This window comes from Mesoplodon bidens (genome assembly GCF_964165515.1).
Source record: "Mesoplodon bidens genome assembly, chromosome: 2".
NCBI lineage: Eukaryota > Metazoa > Chordata > Mammalia > Artiodactyla > Ziphiidae > Mesoplodon > Mesoplodon bidens.
The window spans coordinates 182,429,715-182,451,670 of NC_138177.1; the positions used below are offsets into that span (position 1 = coordinate 182,429,715).

Here is a 21,956-nt window from a genome sequence, read left to right on the forward strand (position 1 = left end):
GCAGCATCGTTGTGTGGAGCTAAATGATGGGAAACTCAAATTTCAGCGTCCATAAATAAAGTTTTATCGGAACACGGCAAAGCTTATTCATTTACAGATTACCTGTGGCTGTTTTGCACTACAGCAGCAGAGGTGAGCAGTCTCCACAGCAGTCGCCCACAAAGCCTTGAGTACTACCTGGCTCTTTACAGAAAAAGTTCGACTACCCTGCTCTAGAACAATAAGGTGAGATGTGCTTGTAGGGGGAAAAGATAAACAAAAGCTGTAAAAGTTTTGTGCTTTGCACTTAATAGCAAAGGTTACCCCAAAGTATTTTCCTTTGTAAACTTGTTATTTGAAAAAATGCGATTTAGTAACAGTTTAATAATAAAAGGACATAAACTTGCATACCTTGAGCTAGAAGCTGTTGGAAAAAATCCAAGCCATTCATTCATCCAGAATTAGAGCTTATCTTTTCTCTTTCTTCTTTTTCTCGATCCTTCTTGGTCCTCTGTTAAAATTCAGATCCAACTGTCTTTCCTAAGTCATGACATCGAATTGTAAGTTGCAGTCAACCCCCTGTGTGGCTCACAGAGAAGAAGTCTATCTAGTTCTGGTGCTGTGACCAGTCCATTTTCAAAAGGTCGTTTCCTGGAAATGGAAGAAGAGCAGTGGCAGGCTTCTGAACCTTACTCTCTGAGGAGAAGATGATCAGTCCCTCTCTGGGGTGGCTCTTCAGGTGTGGCTGGCGCTTGAGCCTTACATTCTCTGGGTCATTTTCTTTCTTTTTTTTGGGGGGGGGGGGTCATTTTCCATAGACTTGGATCAACACCAAAGGCCACTGAGTCACGAAAGTCACTGGCTCATTGAAGTTTTCCACTGTTTTGGCCTTGTTTAAAGAAACAACAAAATAGTTGAGAAAGTGATGCCTTCAGCACTATTTTTAAACTTCTAAAGTCTACTCTACCCTCTGGTGAATCCGTTGACTGTCAGTATGGAGTTAACACAAATGTTTATCATTTCAAAGGTTTTCTTTGGGAAAGGAAAGAAAACCGTATTTAACGTTATTCTGGAAGTTTTAGACAATACAATTAGACAAATAACAAGAGAGAGAAAAACACTGAAAGCGTTTTCATTGTTTGCATATGGTATCATTGCCTGTCTTTAAAGAACCAACTGAAAACTGTCGGGGCTTGTGAGTTGAATGAGGTGGCTGATGACGAAACCCACACACGTAAGTCAGTAGCTGGTGATACTGCTGACATCGTGACCCTGCTTCCCTCCTCACCCAAGCACAGAGCCAGGGGGAGCCTGCAGGTCAGACCGGGTGGCTCTGCCCTGCTCTCTGGTGGCTTACGTCATTCATAGTCAGCCAGCATCCTGACGCTGACCTGTAGGCGGGGTGACCGCGTCATTCAACTTCCAAACCAGGACATTTTTGAGAGTGAAAAGGGGTGTTCAGAAGAAAGTAGCAGAAGCGGAGTCATTATTTTTGGCATACACTTACATACTTTAATCGGTGTATATCCTCTGATATTTTGTGTTCTGGTCACGTGCTGCTGCATGACGAACCTCTCCAAAGTGTAGCAGCTTGTGAGAACGATTCGATTTTCTCCTCGCTCCTGTGGAGTGACTGGACTCGGCGGATGGTTCTTGCCTGGGGTCTCCCCATGCAGCCCAGTGGTAGCTAGGTCATGTTGAAGATGGCATCTGCACGCCTGTGCCTCTCCTACACTGCAGCTGTGGTGGCCAAGGGTGGCCTGCCGTCTCTCGCAGGCGGCCTCTACCCCGGCTACCTTGACTCCCAGCCTGGCAGTCTCAGGGTAGTTGGGTTGTTTCACGGTAGCTAGCTTCCCCCGGGGCCTAGACGAACCTGCAAGGTTCCTTGTGACCTAGCCTTGGAGTGTGCGCCATCCCGTCCCCTGCATCCTCTTGGGCAAAAGCAAGTCCTGGGTCACTGCAAATCGAGGAGGGGGCTCTGTGCAGGGCTGCAATCCCAGCAGGCATGCCTTTGTGGGAGGCCTTCCTGGGATTCTCAAGTCCACGCTGTGTCACCGCTGTTTTTCTTTTTTTAAAATAAATTTATGTATTTTTGGCTGTGTTGGGTCTTTGCTGCTGCACGCGGGCTTTCTCTAGTTGCAGCGAGCGGGGGCTACTCTTCACTGAGGTGCGCAGGCTTCTCATTGCCGTGGCTTCTCATTGCCGAGCATGGGCTCTAGGCGCGTGGACTCAGTAGTTGTGGCTCATGGGCTCCAGAGCGCAGGCTCGGTAGTTGTGGCTCACAGGCTTAGTTGCTTCGCGGCATGTGGGATCTTCCCAGCCCAGGACTAGAACCCATGTCCCCTTCATTGGCAGGCGGATTCTCAACCACTGCGCCACCAGGGAAGTCCCCCACCACTGTTTTTCTGAAGAATGTCCTTTCAGTGTCTCTGTTTTTTATTCCTTCATAACATTGCCTACCATATTCATACAAGGAGCAAATTTATTTAGTAAATTTGAAATATTTGGCGTATTTGATTCTTCTCTGTATACTGTAGTATTCTTCTTTTTTGTCTTTCTTTGACTTATTTCACGTAGCATCTTTTTTTTAAATTGAGGTATAATTTACAATATTATATGAGTTTCAGGTGTACAACTTAATGATTCAAAATTTTTATAGGCCACTCTATTCATAGTTAGTATAAAATATTGGCTATATTTCCTGTGTGTCCTTGTAGCTTATTTATTTTAAACATAGTAGTTTGTAACTCTTAATCCCCAACCCTTATCATTCCCCTTCCTCCTTCCCCCTCCCCACTGCTAACCACTAGTTTGATCTCTATGAGTCTGTTTCTTTTTTGTTATATTCACTAGACTGTTTGATTTTTTTTATCCCACATATAAGTGATAACATACTGTATTTCTCTTTCTCTGTCTGAGTTATTTCACTAGGGATACTACCCTCCAGGTCTATCTATGTTGTTGCACATCGCAAACTTTCATTCTTACTTTTTTTTAACATTTATTTATTTATTTGGCTGTGCCAGGTCTTAGTTGCAGCATGTGGGATCTAGTTCCCTGACCAGGTATCGAACCTGGGCCACCTGCATTGGGAGTGTGGAGTCTTAGCCACTGGACCACCAGGGAAGTCCCAAACTTTCATTCTTTTTTATGGCTGAGTAATATTCCATTGCGCGTGTGTGTGTGTGTGTGTGTGTGTGTGTGTGTGTGTGTGTGTGTCACATCTTCTTTATCCATCTGCTGATGGACAGGTTACTTCCATATCTTGCCTATTGTAAATAATGCTGCTATGAACATTGGGGTGCATGTATCTTTTTGAATTAGTGTTTTCATTTTCTTTGGGTATATAACCAAGAGTGGGATTGCTGGATCATATGGTAGTTCTATTTTTAGTTTTTTGAGGAAGCTCCATACTGTTTTCCACAGTGGCTGCACCAGTTTACATTCCCACCAACAGTGTACCAGGGTTCCCTTTTCTCCACATCCATTTATGATCTTTTAAATGCTTCATCAAGTTTAGATGCCACAAAACTATAGGAAGACCTTGTCAATTTCATTCCATTCCAGGAGAGGATATAAATTTAACCAATCAAAAATGACAGCTCCACCAGAAGATTCCTACCCAAAATTGAGATATTCTAAAATGCCATTATGGAATTTCAAAATGAAATAAACAGAGCTCTTATTTTATTTGTTCAGTTTTTCCTTCCTCAGGAGATCAATTTCAGAGTATTCTTGGTTACACACTTCTCAGTGATTGCAATTTCTTAAATATTTTTAAAGCTGCAGGATTTATATTTAAAGGTTTTTTAAAAAGGAGTTCTCCAAAGGCTCATACTTTCCTGATTCACAATTTTTAACAGACACCATGCTGCAATTTTTCGTATTCAGAATCAGCTTCAAAAAAACAATTCTGTTACTCTGTGAATATACAAAAATATTTGTACGTTTTTGACAGCTTTAGCTTTATTTTCCATAGGCAGAATATCACAGCTTGTTTTGACAAAGTTATGCATTGTGTACACCATAACTAATTCTAAGACTGTTTCTGCTCCATGCGTTTCTTGATTTAATTAAAATGCTTTTACCGAGAGGCTGTACCTTCACCAAAATTGGTGTTTGAGTATCACCACAGAAACAAACCATTTTACATTCATTGTGGAACTTTTGACTGGGTTTACAGTAACATTTATAATAATGTCAGGTGTTTCACCTTCAACAAAGCAGACAATTATTAAGGATTAACTTAAGTGATTTTTTTGTTTGAAGCATATGGTTGACACTGATATAAAAGTGGTATCATTAGTTGTGAGGTTCTTCTGCTAATAGAACCAGCTTATAAACGGCTATTGCTTTACCTTCGTGCATGCGTTACAAACCTTAGAATGGAAAAATGAGTAAAATTAACATAGAGGCACTACCATTTGATCTAAATGAAAAGTCATTTTTCACAGCTATATGTAAATACACCTGCCGCTACAGCCTCACTTTGGGTCTCAGTCTTTAAAGAATGACTCACTGTTGAAGAAGATGCTAAGACTTGATGTTCATATGGTTGGTGTGGATGGTCAGTGTTCATCAACTTTCTGAGAAAGTGGAAATTTAGTCCTAATTTTTTTTTCATTGAACATACACTATGTTTAATCTCATTCCTGCTTGAAGAGTTTATCAAAAATGAAAGCATTACCCCCTGTCCCACCCCCAGAAAAAAAAAAGAAAAGAAAGAAACCTTGCAGATTTATATCAGGAGTTGCCAAGTTTAGCCCACTGCTTCTTTTTGTGTGACCTATGAGGTAAGAATGGTTTTTATATTTTTAAATGATTGGGGGAAAAAATCCAAAGAAGAATTGTATTTTGAGATGTGAAAATTATCTGAAATTCACATTTAAGTGTCAATAAACAAAGTTTTATTGGAACACAGTCAGGCCCAGTGCTTTGCTGGATAGTCTGACTGCTTTCCCCACAACAGACGTGAATTGCAGCAGAGACCCTGTGGCCCACGACGCCTGAAGTATGTCCTGTGGCCCTTCACAGCCAGCGTGCCGGCTCCTGGTTTACACCATTCAGGAGAAGGGGGAAAACGCCAGCAGCAGTGCTGACACTGCTCTCTGGTACCTTCTCCTGCAGGACTGGCCCACCTCTGTTTCCCACGCATTCACATACACCTGGAGTTGCCCCTGGACCGGTGGCTTGACAGCTTAACGCATGTCACAGGCCCAGGCATTGGCCACCTGCCTGATGTGCCAAACGGGCAGCAGCTTCTAATAGTTCTCCCGCCGCCAGCTGCGGCTGGGAGGGCTGTGTCTAGCCACCGTCTCAGCAAGCACCTGCGTGCAGTCCTGGAGTGGGAAGTGCTGCTCGCGCCACCTGGAAGGAGGCAGGAGCAGAGTGATGGGTTAGCCTTGTCACCTCCTAAATTCTCCCTGCATCCCACACACCTAGCTGAGACGGTGGCCAGTGCTAGAAGCACAGAGTGAAGGCTGCCACCAAACCCACTCTGGCTGCTTAGATTCGGACAGCTATTGATGATAATACTGTTGGTGATGAAAATGCTATTGGTGGTGATGTCACTTTGTTTAAAAATGAACATCTGGGATAACTGCTAAACCAACCAAAACATCAAGGTTAAACTGGTACTATCCCGGATGAACCCCGCCCGTTCTGCTATGTGAACAGCCACACCCAGCACCTCCCAGTCCCACCTGCCTCCCTCTGCTCCAGCCCCAGTGGCCTCCGTGCTCCTCCACGGGAGTCTCGCAGGCTCATCCCTTGTTTCCCTCTCATACCCAGCTCACGTGTCCCCTTCTCGGGGAGAGCACACGTTCTCCCAAGCTCCTTTTGGGGTGATAGAAGTGTCCTGTATCGTGATTTTGGAGGTGGTTTCACAAGTGTACACACCTGTCAAAACTCATTAAGTTGTACACTTCAAACGGGAGTGGTTTATATTGTTACATGTAAATTAAACCTCAGTGAAGTTTTTTTTTTTAATGGGCTGCAGAGAATTTAATAAAAATGTGTGTGGGGTCATGTCTTTATATGTTGGATTAAGGTATCTGCCCATTTGTAAGGTCTTACGACAGTAAAAGAAAATAATAAACATTGATTTTCTGAGTAAAGAGCATTTTTATCAGCAAAATTTTAGCTTATTATTTCTTCAGAGAATGGGGTTCTGTTTCTCATAATTTAAGTCTCAAATTAATTTTAGGAGGCGGAACAATTTTTAAATCTGCCGTTTGTTTTATTTGGTTTGCACTTCTCTGTCTTTGAAGGTATTTTTATATTTTAAAGACTCTTATGGTACTTTTGTGACATAAGAGTGTTTAGAATTGAATGTTAAAAGTGTTTAATCCATGTAGCTAGTTTCTAGGTGGTTTTCTGCATTTGAGGGTTACATCCAGAGATGAGCAATTCAGAGCCATGAAAGAGGTCAATCTTCTTGTCCTACCACTTGTCCTTGGTGAGTCATCCGCCTGTGGACACGCCTGGCTTTCTGACTCTACGAGTCAGTGGTGCTCGACCACTGTTCGGGTTTGAACCATGGCATTTGTGCCCCGTGGGCTCGTGGAGTCCCGCGCAGCCAGTGAACCACGCGGCTGCTGAAGTATAGAGTATTGTCTTTCATCCCACAAATCCCAAGCCTGGTGCTGACTGCTTGTTTTTCTGCCCCAGGGGACCATCAGCGTTGGCATCGACGCCACTGACCTTTTTGATCGCTACGAGGAGGAGTACGAAGATGTGTCAGGAAGTGGCTTTCCGCAGATTGAAATTAACAAGATGCACATATCCCAGTCCATTGAGGTAAAGCACACAGACGCCTCCTCCAGTGCAAGGGGGCTCAGCAAGGGCACTCGGGTTAGCAACGTGCTGCGAGGTGTGCAGCTGGGATGAGAGGGTCTGCTCAGGGTTTTCTCATCTTTATTTATGAAAGGATGCAGTTAGCCGCTTAAAAAAAGAAGAGCTCTAGTCACGACCTTGTTCATACTGCTTTGCCAGCATGTCAGCAGCAAGAGTGCCAGGGGTGCATAGCTTCAGAGTCTCAGGGCTCTCCAGCAGGAAACTTTCGCTCATGCTGTAGAAGGGGGAGCCAAGGTCGTGACGATTTTAGGAGAGAAAGCAGCCCTCCATGGGAAATTCGAAGAACCGGCCTTAGTTTTAAGGCACACTCTCCTGTGTGCTGAGCCCTGGGGTCACTAAATGTCATCTTTCTGCCCGCTGTTTGGGTGTGGCAGTGTGAGGCCATCCTGCTGACAGTTAGCTGGGTCTCTGCCCCCCAGACTCATTCACTTATTCTCCAGTGCATCAGCCTAGAGCGTGAAGTCCTAACTCAGGGAAACCTGCCCCCCTCTTGGGGCTTCCAGAGTCAGTCACTGCAGCCATGGGGAGGACTGGGAAGTCCCAGACGTCCTGCGTGGGGAGGCACGGGGTGAAGTTACCGTGCAGTCTGATGGCACTGGGACACCGAGAACCAGCCTCTAGCCCTGCGTCTCCCCTGGGTTTTTGCAATTTGCCCATTAAAGCTTTTGCAAAACCTGACCTCGGTGGCCACGTGCAGTTCGGATGCCAGGGTGAGAGAGAAGTGAGGCAGGTGAGGCAGTTCTGCATCCCTGCACACTTGAACCATGGACTCGCCTGCACTTGCAGCCTTGCACTGGGGGTGGATGCGTCAGGTCTGTCGTTGGCGCTTCCTGTTGCTTTGATTAATTTGTTACCAGCAGGTGTCATTTCCTAGGCACCCTTGACAGCTTCAGACACAGCCATCCTCTCTGGAAGCCTCTCCACCCAGAATGGCAACGGAGGGGGTTCCATTAACTTCGCGCTCAGACGAGTCACTTCTGCGAAGGGCTGGGGAGAGGTAAGAATGCCAGCGGGCGAGATCGTGTCGTCCACTGCAAAAGAATGACCTCAGTTGGCCACATCACTGTGTAAGAGTGCCAGCTGTCACACTTGCATTCGTTGGCTGTCCCCAAGAGAAAACTGCGTCTCGTATCTGAGGATTGCTCTCAGTCTGCCGGGCAGCTCAAAGTTAGACTAGAACAACAAGATTTTCCCCTGATGCCAACCTCCAGAAATCCCACGTCTAGAAACTCAGCATCTCTGTTCCCTTAAGCAAAAACCTATAGGCTCTTCCCTTCTCCTGCACAGTGCGGAAGGCCGGTGCCTCCATCTCAGCGCTCTGGTCCACTGCTTGGCAGTCATTAAGCAGCCAGTTCTGCCGAGCAGATTGAGCTGCATCAAATTAACATTGAAGAGTTGCCTTGAAAGTCACCCAGAATAGTAACGAGGCAGCCAAAGCGGCTGGACTTCACGACTGCGAGTGCAGAACTGCTGGAGGGTTTAGCATCAGCCCCCTGAGAGCCATCACCGCTCCCCTGGGAGACCTGCAGGCGGTGCAGCGGAGCAGGTGGAAGTGCGCCTGTGCGGCACGAGGGCGGCCACCCCTGACTGCAGCGGGCACCGTGCAGATGGCCTGAGCTGGAGAGACAGGGCCCCGGGGCCAGCAGCGCTCTCTTCGGAGGGGCCCAGGCCTCCTTGGGTCTGTGGAGACAGTTATCTCCCTTTGGCAAAGGTTAAGATGAGATATTAAGACTCTTCCACCCCCAGTTTTAGAGCCCTGAGGGCCGGTGGCATTGAACTAAACGAGGGAATTATAACCAGAGGTGCTTACCTGAGACTAGGGTTACTGCTGTGAGATAAAACACCATTAATTCTTTTTCTTTTTCTTTTTTGAACAGTTAGAGTTTGGAGCTGGGGACCTGCAGGGGCCTTTGTTTGGCCTAAAGTTGTTCCGTAATCTCACACCAAGATGGTAAATATAAAGAGATAAATGCCCTTTGGTGGTCTTTGTGGATTTAGGAGACCAGAACCTGCGTATTATTTTTGTCAGAATCATCTGCAGTTACCTTGTCTGTCCTGCAAGGTCACTGAGGGCAGACCCTGCAGCTGGCATGGAGCCTAGGCACTGTGCTCGTTGCAGAGAGCACTGGATCGGGGGTGAGGGAGGTCTGCTTCTTGTCCCAGCCCAGGGCCAGGCTTCCGCTCCCCTGAGGATGCGGCTCCTGCCCTGCCTGGTCACCGTGGGCTGTGAAGACCATGATACACTGGAGGGAAAGCACTTCATAGGGAAGTGGGTCAGGGTCTGAAATATTTATGGGCTTGTGGGTCATTTCTTTGTCACAGAGAATGCGTTTTAGGTTCAGAGAGGGGCTTTAGTAAGCAGTGAGGCAGCCTGTTTATTAGGCACATTCGTGTTATGCCAGAGCCGTAAACCCCACCACCTCTGCTCTCCTTCGCCTTTGCTTTGGCAGTGATGAAGGACTGTCCCTTCTAGTAAGCAGAGGTGTCCTTATTCCCCATTGAGCTCAGATAAAAGAATTGGGTGGAAGGTAAACAACTCTTTCCTCTGGGGGATAAAATACAGCTAAAGGAATTCTGGAACAGAGCACGTTTGCAAAGAAAGGTGTTTCGCCTCCAGCCGGATGTGCGTCTGCGTGCCTGCAGGGCAAGACTGGTAAAGGCCAGTGTGCAGGGCTGTCCCACTCAGGGTAAGAAGCGTCGTGAGAGAGAGAAGCTGTGGCTTCTCGACGGGCAGATGAGCACAGCCCGAGCAGAGCCCCGAGAGCGGGGCTTCCAGGCAGAGAGCGAGGGGTAGACTAGACACCCCAGCACGGGGGTCACCCACGTGCTGGTTAGAACACGGCTTCTCGGGCCTCTGCTCTGGGACTCGGACCCGGCAGGTCTGGGAGCGGGGCAAGGGTGAGGCTTTTAACCAGAACTCGAGGTGGGCAGTGTATGTACGTGTCAGCGTTTTCCTAAGCTTGTCTGCTTGGGATCGTCCCCTCCGATGCTGCTGACGGAAAGCACAGGTTCCTGCCCCCACCCCCAGACCTCTCTCAGGTCCTCTGCGACGGGGGCCTGGAATCCATAGTTTTATCAAGCACCCCAGGTCATTCTGAAGACTAGACACATTTAGGAGGCACTCACTGAGGAAAATCTGTGGGCTGTTTCGTTCTGGTTGAGCCTCAAAGTGTCTGTCTGTTAAGTGGTCACCCGAGTCTAGGTGTGGCTGGTCATCAGCTTTTGCAGGTCTGGAAATTGAATTTCATCATAGTACCGGTTTATCAGACTTGAGAATGCAGATTTATAAAAAAGGATGCCAGCTTGTTAATGCACGGTGTCTCCTCCTCCGGGTGCCCCTAGTCCCTGGGTCGAGTTACTTTCAAGTCCAAACTGGTGATGAGAAGGTTATTGGTTGATGGGTGTGGGTGAGCCTGGAGAAAGGCAGGCGGCCGGCGGGAAGTTCTCCGCCTCCCAGGGCAGTGCCTGAGTTGCTGCTCTGGCCCCAGAGTCTGTCTGTCTGTCTCTGTCTAGGACATGCTCCAGAAAAATACAAGATCATATTACTTTGATTAAACAGAGATCTCATTGTTTATGTTTTGATTGTTATAAAAGTCACAGGGTGACTTTTATCTCTCCTCTCCCTGCTTGCCTCCCCCGAATGACCCAAGTGTGGCTAGAGGGGAAGAATGTGGCTGCCGTCCGGTGTGGCTGGAGTGTCAGATAACGGGGACAAGGTTGGGTTGGGGGCCTTTGCAGAGCAAGGAGTTGATTCCTCATTCGTGTGGCCTTGGGAAGAGGTCTGTGAGCACAGGAGCAAATGTCATCAGAGTTACCACGTGTATTATTGTTTTAGGGGCACAAGCGAGGCCTCCAGAGCATAGGAAGGAAACAGGCATCTAGTGTATGACGGCTGTTCGCTGGAGGCAAGCTGTTTGCTCGTCTTTGAGCGGCTTGAGTGAAGGGCTGTGAGTTCCTTTGCTGTTGAAGTGAAATACCCCTTTTTATCCAGAAGATGGGGCTGACTCCCTCGGAAATGAACTTCAGAGACCTTTCGGGGGATGGTCCGCTAGCTTCTCAAGTAGCTTTCGGTCAATACTTTGCAGCCCTGGGTGCACATCCGGGTGGAAGGGTAGCTTTGGAAACTGCACTGACGCCTGGGCCCCCACCCGAAACGAAGGACTTCATTGGTCTGGGGTGGGCCCTGGGTAAGGGCTTCTCAAGACTGGCTGCACGTTTGCATCACCTGGCTAGCTTTTCCCACACCAGGTCTATAAATCAGCACACCTGGGGGCAGGAGCCAACCATCGGTGTTTTCAGCTTCACCAGGTGAGTCCAGCGTGCAGCCAAGCTTGGGAACCTCCGCAGGTGGCTCTGACTTGCGACAGGATTGGATCTGCTGGTTTAGGAGCACAGACATGCAGGTGCCTCTTTGGCTGTAGCTGAAGTTGGAATGGGATGGGGGTGGGGAGTGCCACTTGGCGGGTGGATAACTGGAGAGATTCCCTGGATCGCGGGCGGGGAGCCGTGGGAGTGGTGGCGAGCAGGGTGTGGGCTGGCGGAGAGGACGGGGCCGAGCACGGCTGCGCCACTGTCATCCAGGACCCTTTCTCTCTGTGTGTCCCCCCAGCTTTGTGACGACAAACTGTGCTCTGCAGTTTTCGTCCCGTGGCATCCGGCCTGGCCTCACCACTGTCCTGGCCCGGAACCTGGACAAGAACACGGTGGGCTACCTGCAGTGGCGCTGGGGCATCCAGTCGGCCATGAACACCAGCATCGTCCGGGACACCAAGACCAGCCACTTCACCGTGGCCCTGCAGGTGAGGACAGCTCCGGGGGGACCCTCCTCCAGCCCCTCTGTGGGCCCCTGACCGCCCTCCCCCTGCTCACCCCCAAATCCAGCGCCCACGGGGCCGGAGGGCGGGTTCTGTCCACCCACACTCAGGGGTTGAAACACTGTTGTTCTCAGGCCCCCACGGGAGCTGTGTTCCAACTGCCCTAAAGCAAAAGGCCTTTTTCACCTTTCTGGTGAGAGAAGCCCACAGAATCGGGGTGGGAGAGAGCCGTGGTCAGTAAGTGGCCCCCCAGCAGAGTCGTGCGCTCAGGGGCCACGGTGGCCGGGCAGGAGGGCGGGGAGTGAGCAGCTGCCCCTTGGCGGGCAGCCGCTGCCCTGTGAGAACGCAGGCTCGGTGTGCAGGAGTTTCCGTTTTTCGTGGGAAGTCAGAAAATGGTTTTTCTTTGAAATCTCCCAGTTTTTAAACATGGGCTACTGGCCAATTCTCACACACTTTGTGGGACAGGGTGACCCTGCTTACTTCAGTCTCAACTGCCTTCTTTCTTCCCTCCGTGTCTCCCCAGCTTGGAATCCCTCACTCCTTCGCGCTGATCAGCTATCAGCACAAATTCCAGGATGACGATCAGACTCGCGTGAAAGGATCCCTGAAGTGAGTCCTGGCCGGGCCGATGCGGGAGCGCGCTTGACCTGTGTAGGGGTTTCTGGCGGTGGCGCTGGTTGCAGCGAAGTGCCTGCAGTCGCGCCAGGGTCCGGCGTCCTGACTCTCTTCTGTTCAGTGACCCAGGTCCCTGTGGGTGGTTGGGAGGGCAAGAGAGGACTGGGCGTAGGGGCCCCGGCCTCTGGCCTGAGTGACAGTTGCCCGTGGTGACCGGGAGGGACCCAGGAGGGATCAGAAGCGCAGGGGCCCTTGCTCGCTCACTGCAGTCTGCTCCTGTAGGGCAGGCTTCTTCGGGACGGTGGTGGAGTACGGAGCGGAGAGGAAGATCTCCAGGCACAGCGTTCTAGGTGCAGCTGTCAGCGTTGGAGTCCCACAGGGCGTTTCTCTCAAAGTCAAGTATGTTGAATTCAAGTCTTTCTGGCCAGGGATTATCTGGCCCCTTGTAACTCACCTGGGCTTTACCTACGTTAAGGAAGAAAGAGACTTTGCTTTGTAATTCTGTTCTTAGAGATGCGGTTGCTTCTGTCTGGGGTGTGTAAGCAAATGTCGAAGAGTCCAGAAGCCCAACGTTCGCTCAGTGAGGTCTGAGTCTCTGCCTCAGAGAACCTCCCTGTGCCCCCCGGCCCGCCTTCCGCCCGGCCTGTCTCTTGCCACCCTCTGCCTCCCCGATGGCCCGGGTGCGGGCCCTGCACGCCCACTCTCCCACCCGGCTGCGGCCCTCACGGTGTGACGTGTACTGCGTGGTCACCGGCGCAGCAGCTTCGGGTTCTCTCTACCGGATCCTGCCTGCCTGCACATGGACCCTGTCTCCCCCTGCCTGCCTGCCTTGCCGTGCTGCCTCTGGCTTCACCTGACTGGCTGGTTGCCTCTAAGCGGAGGCCCCACTGTCGGGCCCTGGTCGGCCTAGACTCACCCCCCGACGGTCTGATCCGGCATCCTGGCTTCAGTAGCATCGGGCTCTGGGGACGCTCACCGTTCTAGATCCAGCTTGGCCCTCCCCACAGACCTCCAGCTCATAGATCTCTTGTCCTTTCCCAAATCTCTCCTCAGATACCTCACAGCATCCCCATGTCACATCTCCAGCCCCGGTCCTCCCCCTGCCCTCGGTCACACATGCCCTTCAAAGCCTGCCGTGTCTGGAGTCGCCCCATCTCAGTGCTCAGTGCTCCATCTTTCCATTGGTTCTGTCCAGAACCCTGGAGCTCACCTTCACCACCCTTTCCCCACACTCCGAACTGAATGTATCTCGGAATCCTCTTGGCTCTCGTCTGAAAGCACATCCTCAATCTGACCATTTCTCACAACCTCTGTGGCCACCGTCTCGTGGAATTACTAGTGTCCTCCTGACCGATCTCCTTCACACTTGGGACACTTTTCTCCACACAGACAGTCTTTTAAAATCGAAGCCAGTGTATGTCAGCCTTCTGCTTAAAGGCCTCAGCGACTCCCTCAACTCAGGGCAAAAGCCAGAGTCCTCAGACCCTCCGCGACCTGGCCTCTCACCCTCCTCTCTGCCCCCTGGTCGCCCCCCTCCAGCCACACTGGCTGCCCCGGGACCACACCAAGCCTGCTCCTGCTTCTGGGCTTAGCATCTGCCGTTCCTCAGTCCCCGGTAACCACGTGGCTGGTTCCTTCGGTGCCCTCCGGTCTCTGCGCATGTCACCTGATTGCCCTCATCGCCCTGTGAAAACTTAGCGGCCCTCACCTCACCCCAGACAGTCCACTTCCCCTTCGTCCTGTTTATTGTCCTCCATTGCACCCGTCTCCATCTGACACGCCATCCATCCCCCGCTGCCCCTCATCAGAAGTGCTTTAACTTGGTCCGTTTCATTATTCTCTGTACTCCTGCCGAGTTCTCTGTGACTCCGTATCTGCCGTAAACACTCCTCTGCTGCAGATGTTACGTGACATGATCTGAATTGAATTCTTATCCCAAGGATGCCACCCTGCCTCTTTGGAAAGAAACATTTTCACTTCAGCCAAGTTTCCTGTTATCAACAGGCTGAATTGTCCAAATTGTATTGGTAATAAGCCAAAGTTTTACTAGAAGGCACCTCAGTTCAGCAATTGCTAAGTTTTATGTTCTATTTATTTGATGAATCATGGTAATTGCTGAACGTTCAACCAACCTTACAGGAAAATTGTGGAGGAAAATTCCACTGGATCATGACATATAATACTTTTTATATATTGCTTGATTTGATTTGCTGTTCTCTTACTAAGAATTTTTGAATCTATATTTTTAAGGGGTGCTGATTATAATTTTTTTTTTTTTTCTTTTTGCGGTATGCGGGCCTCTCACTGTTGTGGCCTCTCCCGTTGCGGAGCACAGGCTCCGGATGCGCAGGCCCAGCGGCCATGGCTCACGGGCCCAGCCGCTCCGCGGCATATGGGATCCTCCCAGACCGGGGCACGAACCCGTATCCCCTGCATCGGCAGGCGGACTCTCAACCACTGCGCCACCAGGGAGGCCCTGAAGTTGCTCTTAATACCCCCTTATCTTTTTAATGTCAGTAGTTATTTATAGATGATGTCTCTTCATTCCTAATGTTGCTAATTTGTGTTCTTTCTACCCTTTTCTTAATCAGTCTAGCTAAGGCACTTCACTTGTCAAAGAACCAGCTTTTGGTTTCCTTCATTTTCTCTGTTTATCTGTTTTCTTTTTTCTTTTTTAAAATAAATAAACGATTTATTTGGGTCTTCATTGCTGCGCGGGCTTTCCCTAGTCACAGCGAGCGGGGGCTCCTCTTCGTTGTGGTGCGCGGGCTTCTCATTGCGGTGGCTTCTCTTGCTGCGGAGCACGGGCTCTAGGTTTGTAGGCTTCAGTAGTTGTGGCACGTGGGCTCAGCAGTTGTGGCACGCAGGCTCCGTAGCTGTGGCACACGGGCTTGGTTGCTCCGCGGCATGTGGGATCTTCCCGGACCAGGGCTCGAACCTGTGTCCCCTGCATTGGCAGGCAGATTCTCAACCACTGTGCCGCCAGGGAAGCCCCTGTTTATCTGTTTTCTATTTCATTGATTCATGATCTTTATAAGAAAGCACGAAGCTGTGTTCTAGAGTAGCGGCTTCATCTCCACTTTCCCACCAGCAGCTCCGAGAATTCGTTGCTTCACATCCTCCCCAGCCCTTGGTAGGGTCGTTATTTTTGGTGTCGGCTGTTTTAGCAGACGTATAGGTGTATCCCATTGTGGTCTTGATTTGCATTTCCCTCATGTCTAAGATACTGAGCATCTTTTCATGTGCTGATTTGACATCCATATCTTTTTTTTTAGTGACGTCTCTATTCACATCTTTTGTCTGTTTTATTATTGGGTTGTTTGATTTCTTGTTTTAGTTTTGAGTGTCCATCAGTTCTGGAGTTGCTTTCATTATTATTGAAGTGTCCCATCACTGGGTATAGAATTCAGGGTTAACAGAGTTCTCTCTCAGTACTCTCAAGGTGTCCTGCTGTCTTCTGGCTCTCTTTGTTCCTGACAAGTTGTTGGTCATTTGAAACATACCCTGCATGTAATGTGTGTGGGTTTTTTGGTTTTTTCCTGCTACTCAACTTTTGTTTCTCAGCACTTTGACTGCTGACCTATATGTGGTTTTGTTGTATTTATGCTGCTTGGGGTTTGCTAAATTTCTTGCATCTGTAAATTTATGTATGTATTTTTGTAAAATTATCAAATTTGCACCTTTTATGCCATTTAATTCTTTCGATATTAAATATTTAATATTAAATATCTGCCCCATCCTCTCCTCTCTGGGGCCCTAATTACTCGTGTGCTAAACCTCTGGATGTTGCCTCACACGTTTCTGAGGCTCTGCCCATTTGCTGTCAGTCCTTTTTCTCTTTGGTTCTTCATACTGGATCGTTTATATTAATCTATAAATTCACTGACTCTTCTCTCATCTCCAGTCTGCTGTTAAATCATCAGTGAATACTTTATGTCTTCGAGCAGAGTTAAAATAGTTGCTTTAAAATCCTATCTGCTGGTTCCAACATCTGGGTCATCTGGGGTCGGTCTCTGTTCGTTTCCTTTTTCTCTCATTGTATCTGGGTACGTAGAGTAGTCGGTATTGTATTCTGGGTATTGCGAACAATATATTGTAGAAATTCTATTTTCTGTTATGTTTTTCCAAAAAGCGTTGTCTTTTTTTCCTTTTAGAAGGTCGTTAACTTGGCTGAAGTCAGACTGCAAACTCGGACTCACCTGTGTGGCGGCCACTGGTAGACCAGGGGTCAGCTGGAGACCTGTGGCAGATTTATACACAGAACCTGGGACTCCCCACCTGGGACTTTCCTTCTGGGGGACCCCGTCTTCCCAGCTGCAATGGTTGCCCCAAACTCTGAGGTCTGGTTCTTCAGTCCAATAGGACTGCAGATTTCTTTCCAGTTTTAATCATCCATATGGTACAGACTGAGAATTGCCCTCAGGCTAAAAGCTGTTTTTAAAAAAATATATCAGGAAATTCACCAGTGCCGTTCCGTTCTTCTGCCCTTGGTTGCTATCCAGTCCCCGAAGGTGTTTGTTATGTGTGACCCAGAGTTTACAGTTGATGTCTGTGGGATGACTGGTCCAGTAGGAACTACTCAGCCATCGCTGAAAGCAGAAGGGACCCCTGGAGGAGCGGCCACCCCTGTCTCCTCAGGCCACGGTTACTTTGGTCGGGTGTTAGTCTGTTGCTTGTGGTCAGCAAGTAGTGAGACCTTTCTTCCGTCACTTACATCAGATCCAGCGGCTAAACCTTGGGACAGGGGACCACCCGGGAGTGGACTCTGAAGCATCAGACTCTCCTCCTCCTCCTGCAGTCCTGTGTATTGAGAGGCTCTCTTCCTGGGGCTGAGACCCCACTCCCTTCCCTGGGAACCTGACTCACGTGGGCGTTGGGCTTTGTTCTGTTTTCAGGTTAAACAGGGCCAGTCAGACCTACTTCTTCCCCATCCACCTGACGGACCAGCTGCTCCCCAGCGCCGTGTTCTACGCCACCGTGGGGCCCCTCGTGCTGTACTTCGCTCTGCACGGCCTGGTCATCAGACCCTACCTCAGGGCTCAGAAGGAGAAGTGAGTTCACAGCACGTGGCGGGGCACCACCGAACCGCACCGTGCTCAGCTTCCTCATCCGTAACGTGGAGATGATGGAACCTACCCCACAGGGCTGTTGGGGAAGTTACGTGCGTTAATCCGTGTACGCTGCTCATTACCGTGGTGTCTGGTCCGTAACACGTGCTCAGTAAACGTGAACTAGTTCCTCCCATTAGTTCATAGTAGTGCTGCTGTTAACCCACATTTCCTACTTGCAGAAAGAATTAGAGTTCGTTTACAAAACTGTTGGGACTTTAAACCATGACCACAGAAATGAAAAGTTTTCCTTTTTCTCATTCTAACCATTTCTTTTCCTGGCACTGAATTCAAGAAGCTTGGGTTCTGAGTTCTTACGTACAAGGCACGCGTTAATTATAGCCTTAGAAGTCATCAAGATATAATTTATTTTGCAGTTTCTTATAGATAATCCATTAGCATAACATTAAATCTGAGAGGTGGTTTAGATTTGTTACTTTATAATGATCTAATTTAATAACTCGTTGAGCTTGGAGAATCTGGGAGAAAGCCATGACTCTCCTCTTGGGGCCCCTCTAGCCTTTGAGTCATTAGAGCTCAGGGTCCTAACGCCTCAGGAGACTGCAGGCTTGGAGCAGAGAATGTGCTGGGTCAAGTCTGATGGGACAGGCGTGTGCTGCCCTGGCAAAGTACATGGATGTATCTAAGGTAGTATGCAGTGTCCCTGGCAAAAGGGTCATGTGACGCTGCCAGATTGGTGGCATCTCCTGTGATTCTCACCTTCTCCCCTGACCCCTTTCCTGCGATTCTTGCCGTGTGGAGCCCTCCTCCCACAGTGCTGGGTCTCCCGTGTGCTCTGCGGAAGAGGTCGGGCAGAGCCGTCTGGGGACCACAGGGAAGCCGCACAGGCCTGGGATGAACAGATTCACTTGACCTCGTCTTGGAAATACTGTTTGAAGTTCTAGAACGGGGAGCGCAGTAAGACCACAGGCTGTTTGCAGGCGCAGGTCCAGCCAGGGGCCCTGTTGTCTCCCTGCTGCTAACGCCACGCTCCTCGCGTGCGGCTTCTTTTTCTCGCATTAGGGAGCTGGAGAAGCAAAGGGAAAGCACAGCCACCGACATCCTGCAGAAGAAACAAGAGGCAGAAGCTGCTGTAAGTGTTGCATCACCGTCACCCTGCAGGTCCTTGGCTCCGTGGCATCTGGGACTGTTCTGCCCGTCGTGCAGAGCACAGGCCGCTCTTTTCTAGCCCACGCTTCTTAAGCCAGGGCTGTGGGGGGAAGTGCTTCACACCCTGTATGCTGGTCTCAGGGGCCTCAGGTCTCAGGCTTTTCTTCCCCAACAACTTCCTTGGTCATTTAGTCTTTTTTTTGGCTGCATTGGGTCTTGGTTGCTGTATGCGGGCTTTCCTCTAGTTGCAGCGAGCGGGGGCTGCTCTTCGTTGCGGTGCGCGAGCTTCTCATTGCCGTGGCTTCTCTTGTTGCAGAGCACGGGCTCTAGGCACGCAGGCTTCAGTAGTTGTGGCTTGCGGGCTCAGTAGTTGTGGTGCACGGGCTTCAGGAGTTGTGGCGCATGGGCTTGGTTGCTCCGCGGCGTGTGGGACATTCCCGGACCAGGGCTGGAACCCGTGTCCCCTGCGTTGGCAGGCAGGTTCTTCACCACTGCCCCACTGGGGAAGTCCCACAAGAGGGTTTTTTTAAGTGGTGGGGATTGTCCTCTTCCTTTCCTTTGAGTGAATTGTTTCTCCATGACCTATGATAGCAGCGATGTCCAGGAGAAACGGACAGTGGACGGGGCAGGGCTGGCAGGCACCGGGCACGTGGCCGTGGCTCTCAACAGAGGTGGAGCCCAGGGAGGCCCTGAGGGTGGCATCCTTGTTCTTTGCAGGTCCAGCTGATGCAGGAATCTGTCCGAAGAATAATCGAGGCCGAAGAGTCCAGAATGGGTGAGGAGGCCTGGCCTCTTCGGGGACGGGGTGGGCGCTGGGGTCTCACAGGAGCGTGTGGTCCCTGCAGCCCGGCTGCGCAGGGGGCCGCCCGCCACGGCCGCCCCACCCTGACCGAGCCCGTCCTCAGGGCTCATCATCGTCAACGCCTGGTACGGGAAATTTGTCAACGACAAGAGCAAGAAGAGCGAGAAGGTGAAGGTGATTGACGTGACTGTGCCCCTGCAGTGCCTGGTGAAGGACTCCAAGCTCATCCTCACGGAGGCCTCCAAGGTGGGCGCTCGGGGGCCCCGGGGTTCAGACAGAAAGGGCGTCTGGGGAAGAGGGATGGACGGCTGCCCCTCGAAGGGGCCGTTTCACTGCAGCGGAACCTCGCGTGCTGCCACGCTCACTGCGGGGCGCTGCCCAGCACCCAAGTCACAGCCACACTGGAGCCGTTGACTTCATTTGTTGATCTGTTCGTTGCCAGGTACCACTGAGCCCCTACCGTGCGCCAGGTACACCAGCAAGCAAAGCATACCTCCTGCCCCCAGGAGCACACAGTCTGCTTACGCCTTGCCTCGTTCCAGAAGGAGCGTGAGGTCGCCCGTAGCACGTTTGAGGCTCGCGGTGGGGCCCGGGGCGTGGGTGATGGAGGCAAGTTACAGCGCAGAGGAGCTCAGGCCAAAGAGCCCTCGTTCCCTGAACAGGCAGCTAGTCCCCCACCTCGGCGGGGCTTCTGTGAAGACGGAGGTGCCGTTAGCGAGGCAGAAGGGGCCTATTGGGAGGGCGACGTCTAGGACTCAACAGGCAGCTTTCTGAAATTCTCGTTTCTTTTCCTCAAGCTCCCAAGTTTGCATCTTCTGTGGGCCGCTCCCGAGGGCAAGTCCAGGCCCTTCCACGCTGCTCCTCCAGGTGGCGGCAGACGGCAGTGCTGCTGGGCTTTAAACCACTGCCTCGAGTGAGAATCTGTCTGCTCGTTACAGGCCGGGCTGCCTGGGTTCTATGACCCGTGTGTGGGCGAAGAGAAGAACCTGAAAGTGCTTTACCAGTTCCGAGGTGTCCTGCATCAGGTGATGGCGCTCGACAGCGAGACGCTCCGGATACCAAAGCAGTGTGAGTAGCTGCCCCTGGCCGTCACCCGCCCTGTGTCACCCGCCCTGTGCCCGGGCCTCAGGAGGCCCTCGGGGAGCTCCGAGTGAGGGGCGACAAGCCGGGGAGCAGCAGGCTTGGGCATCGCGACCTGCTCGGAGCCGGGAAGCGACGCCCTGAGGGAGGGGTCAGCCTTCTCCCAGGTGGAATTAGAGTGAGCTCTGTGCTTGGAAACTGCAGCCCGGGTGGCTGCGTAGGAAGCAGACGCAGCTGCTCGTTTGTGTGCTTGAACCAGGCGATTCTCAGCAGCTTCTACTCTGCTCAGCTGCAGGCCGGCAGCCTCTGGTCCGGTGATGGCCAAACCCCCGAAGTGGAAAGGCGGCGTGGAAGCAGTTGCCTTCAGACGCCCTGAGTTTGTCTTTTCTTTTACAGCTCACAGAATTGATACCGATGGATAAAATGCTTGAGAAACCAGATTTAAACGAGGCTACAAAAAAACCTTTCCCTGGGAGTCTACAAATTTGGAAGCAGGAAAAAAAACTCCAGACGTCAGATGTGTTTATTTTGTATTTCTGTAGAAGGTGGCACTGTATCAATTATGTGAAGGGACCCGCAGGCACCCCGCTTTGCGGGTGCTGTAGGTAGGACTGAGGCAGCCCCACCTGGACCGGAACCACAGCACGGCCCGTGTCTGTTCCCAAGGATCATGTCCTGCCAGGAAGGGCCCTGGGCCCCTGGAGCCTCCAGGTCCCTCCCCAGATTCCTCAGCACGTGTGCCGGCTGCAGCCCCCCAGTAGGTCTTGGTCTGCCGTGAGGCACTTACGAACACCTTGCCCTCATGCACAGGACTGTGAACTACTTTTCCTGAAATCCACGCTGACCGTGGAAAATGAAGTGGAAGGAAGGAGTCCCCACGAGCAGAATCTCCAAATCAAGTGAGCATCATCTGTCCGGTCAACTTCCTGAAAACTACCTTTTCCTGCTGAAATATCACTGAGTGAATCTGGAGAGGATTGTGTGGGTTTATAAATCTGCTTTTTATCTGAGAACAAATGGTTTTGGAAATTAGTCTCTTTTTTTTCCCCTCCCAGAACTCAAGCCATTCCACTGGCACCTGGCTTGGGACAGAGGGTGGAACTCCGGGTCCCAGGAGCCACCCGTGTCCTCGCGGGGAAAACGCGATGCCTCCCGCCCCGCCCCACACAGCTCAGCCCCAGTAGAGCGCGGAGTTCGGAGTTCAGGAGGAGAAGGGGACGCGGGGCTCCGACAGGCGCCGCTCCCGCTCGCCGCCAGCAGGCGGCGCAGCGGCTCCCATGCCTGGCCGGTCCAGCTCTTCCTCACCGGCACCCCTTTTTGGGTGTCTGCTCCCAGGACCCCCCTCCTTCACTTGCCTCTTTCGTGGCTGCAGACTATTTCAGGACCAGGAGCCTCCTGCACAGCCTGGCCTGTGAACAGTTACCGGCAGAGCAGAGGCCTGGCTGCTGGTGGTTCCGACAGCCTCTCCGCAGCTACTGTCCACATCAGGCTTCACTCCTGACGTTGGTACCGGAGAAATCACTCATACCCCCCTTCCTCCACTTTTAAAAACTCAGTTCAGGTTGTCCGATTCTGTCCTATTTATCTCCACTT

General features: G+C 50.9%; 1 protein-coding gene across 1 annotated transcript in view; it reads left to right on the forward strand.

Annotated features, from left to right (window-relative positions):
* The window catches only part of DNAJC11 (DnaJ heat shock protein family (Hsp40) member C11), a 72,231-nt gene extending 50,851 nt beyond the window's left edge, over nt 1-21,380 (forward strand). The window contains exons 5-16 of the mRNA XM_081223752.1: nt 6,649-6,777; nt 7,709-7,831; nt 8,712-8,785; nt 11,444-11,633; nt 12,172-12,257; nt 12,546-12,662; nt 17,159-17,314; nt 18,395-18,464; nt 19,199-19,256; nt 19,387-19,529; nt 20,222-20,351; nt 20,760-21,380. Of these exons, the coding sequence (XP_081079878.1) occupies nt 6,649-6,777; nt 7,709-7,831; nt 8,712-8,785; nt 11,444-11,633; nt 12,172-12,257; nt 12,546-12,662; nt 17,159-17,314; nt 18,395-18,464; nt 19,199-19,256; nt 19,387-19,529; nt 20,222-20,351; nt 20,760-20,785 (1,302 nt within the window). The 3' untranslated portion in view covers nt 20,786-21,380. The remainder of the gene's footprint in view (nt 1-6,648; nt 6,778-7,708; nt 7,832-8,711; nt 8,786-11,443; nt 11,634-12,171; nt 12,258-12,545; nt 12,663-17,158; nt 17,315-18,394; nt 18,465-19,198; nt 19,257-19,386; nt 19,530-20,221; nt 20,352-20,759) is intronic.
* The last annotated feature ends 576 nt before the right edge of the window (nt 21,381-21,956 follow it).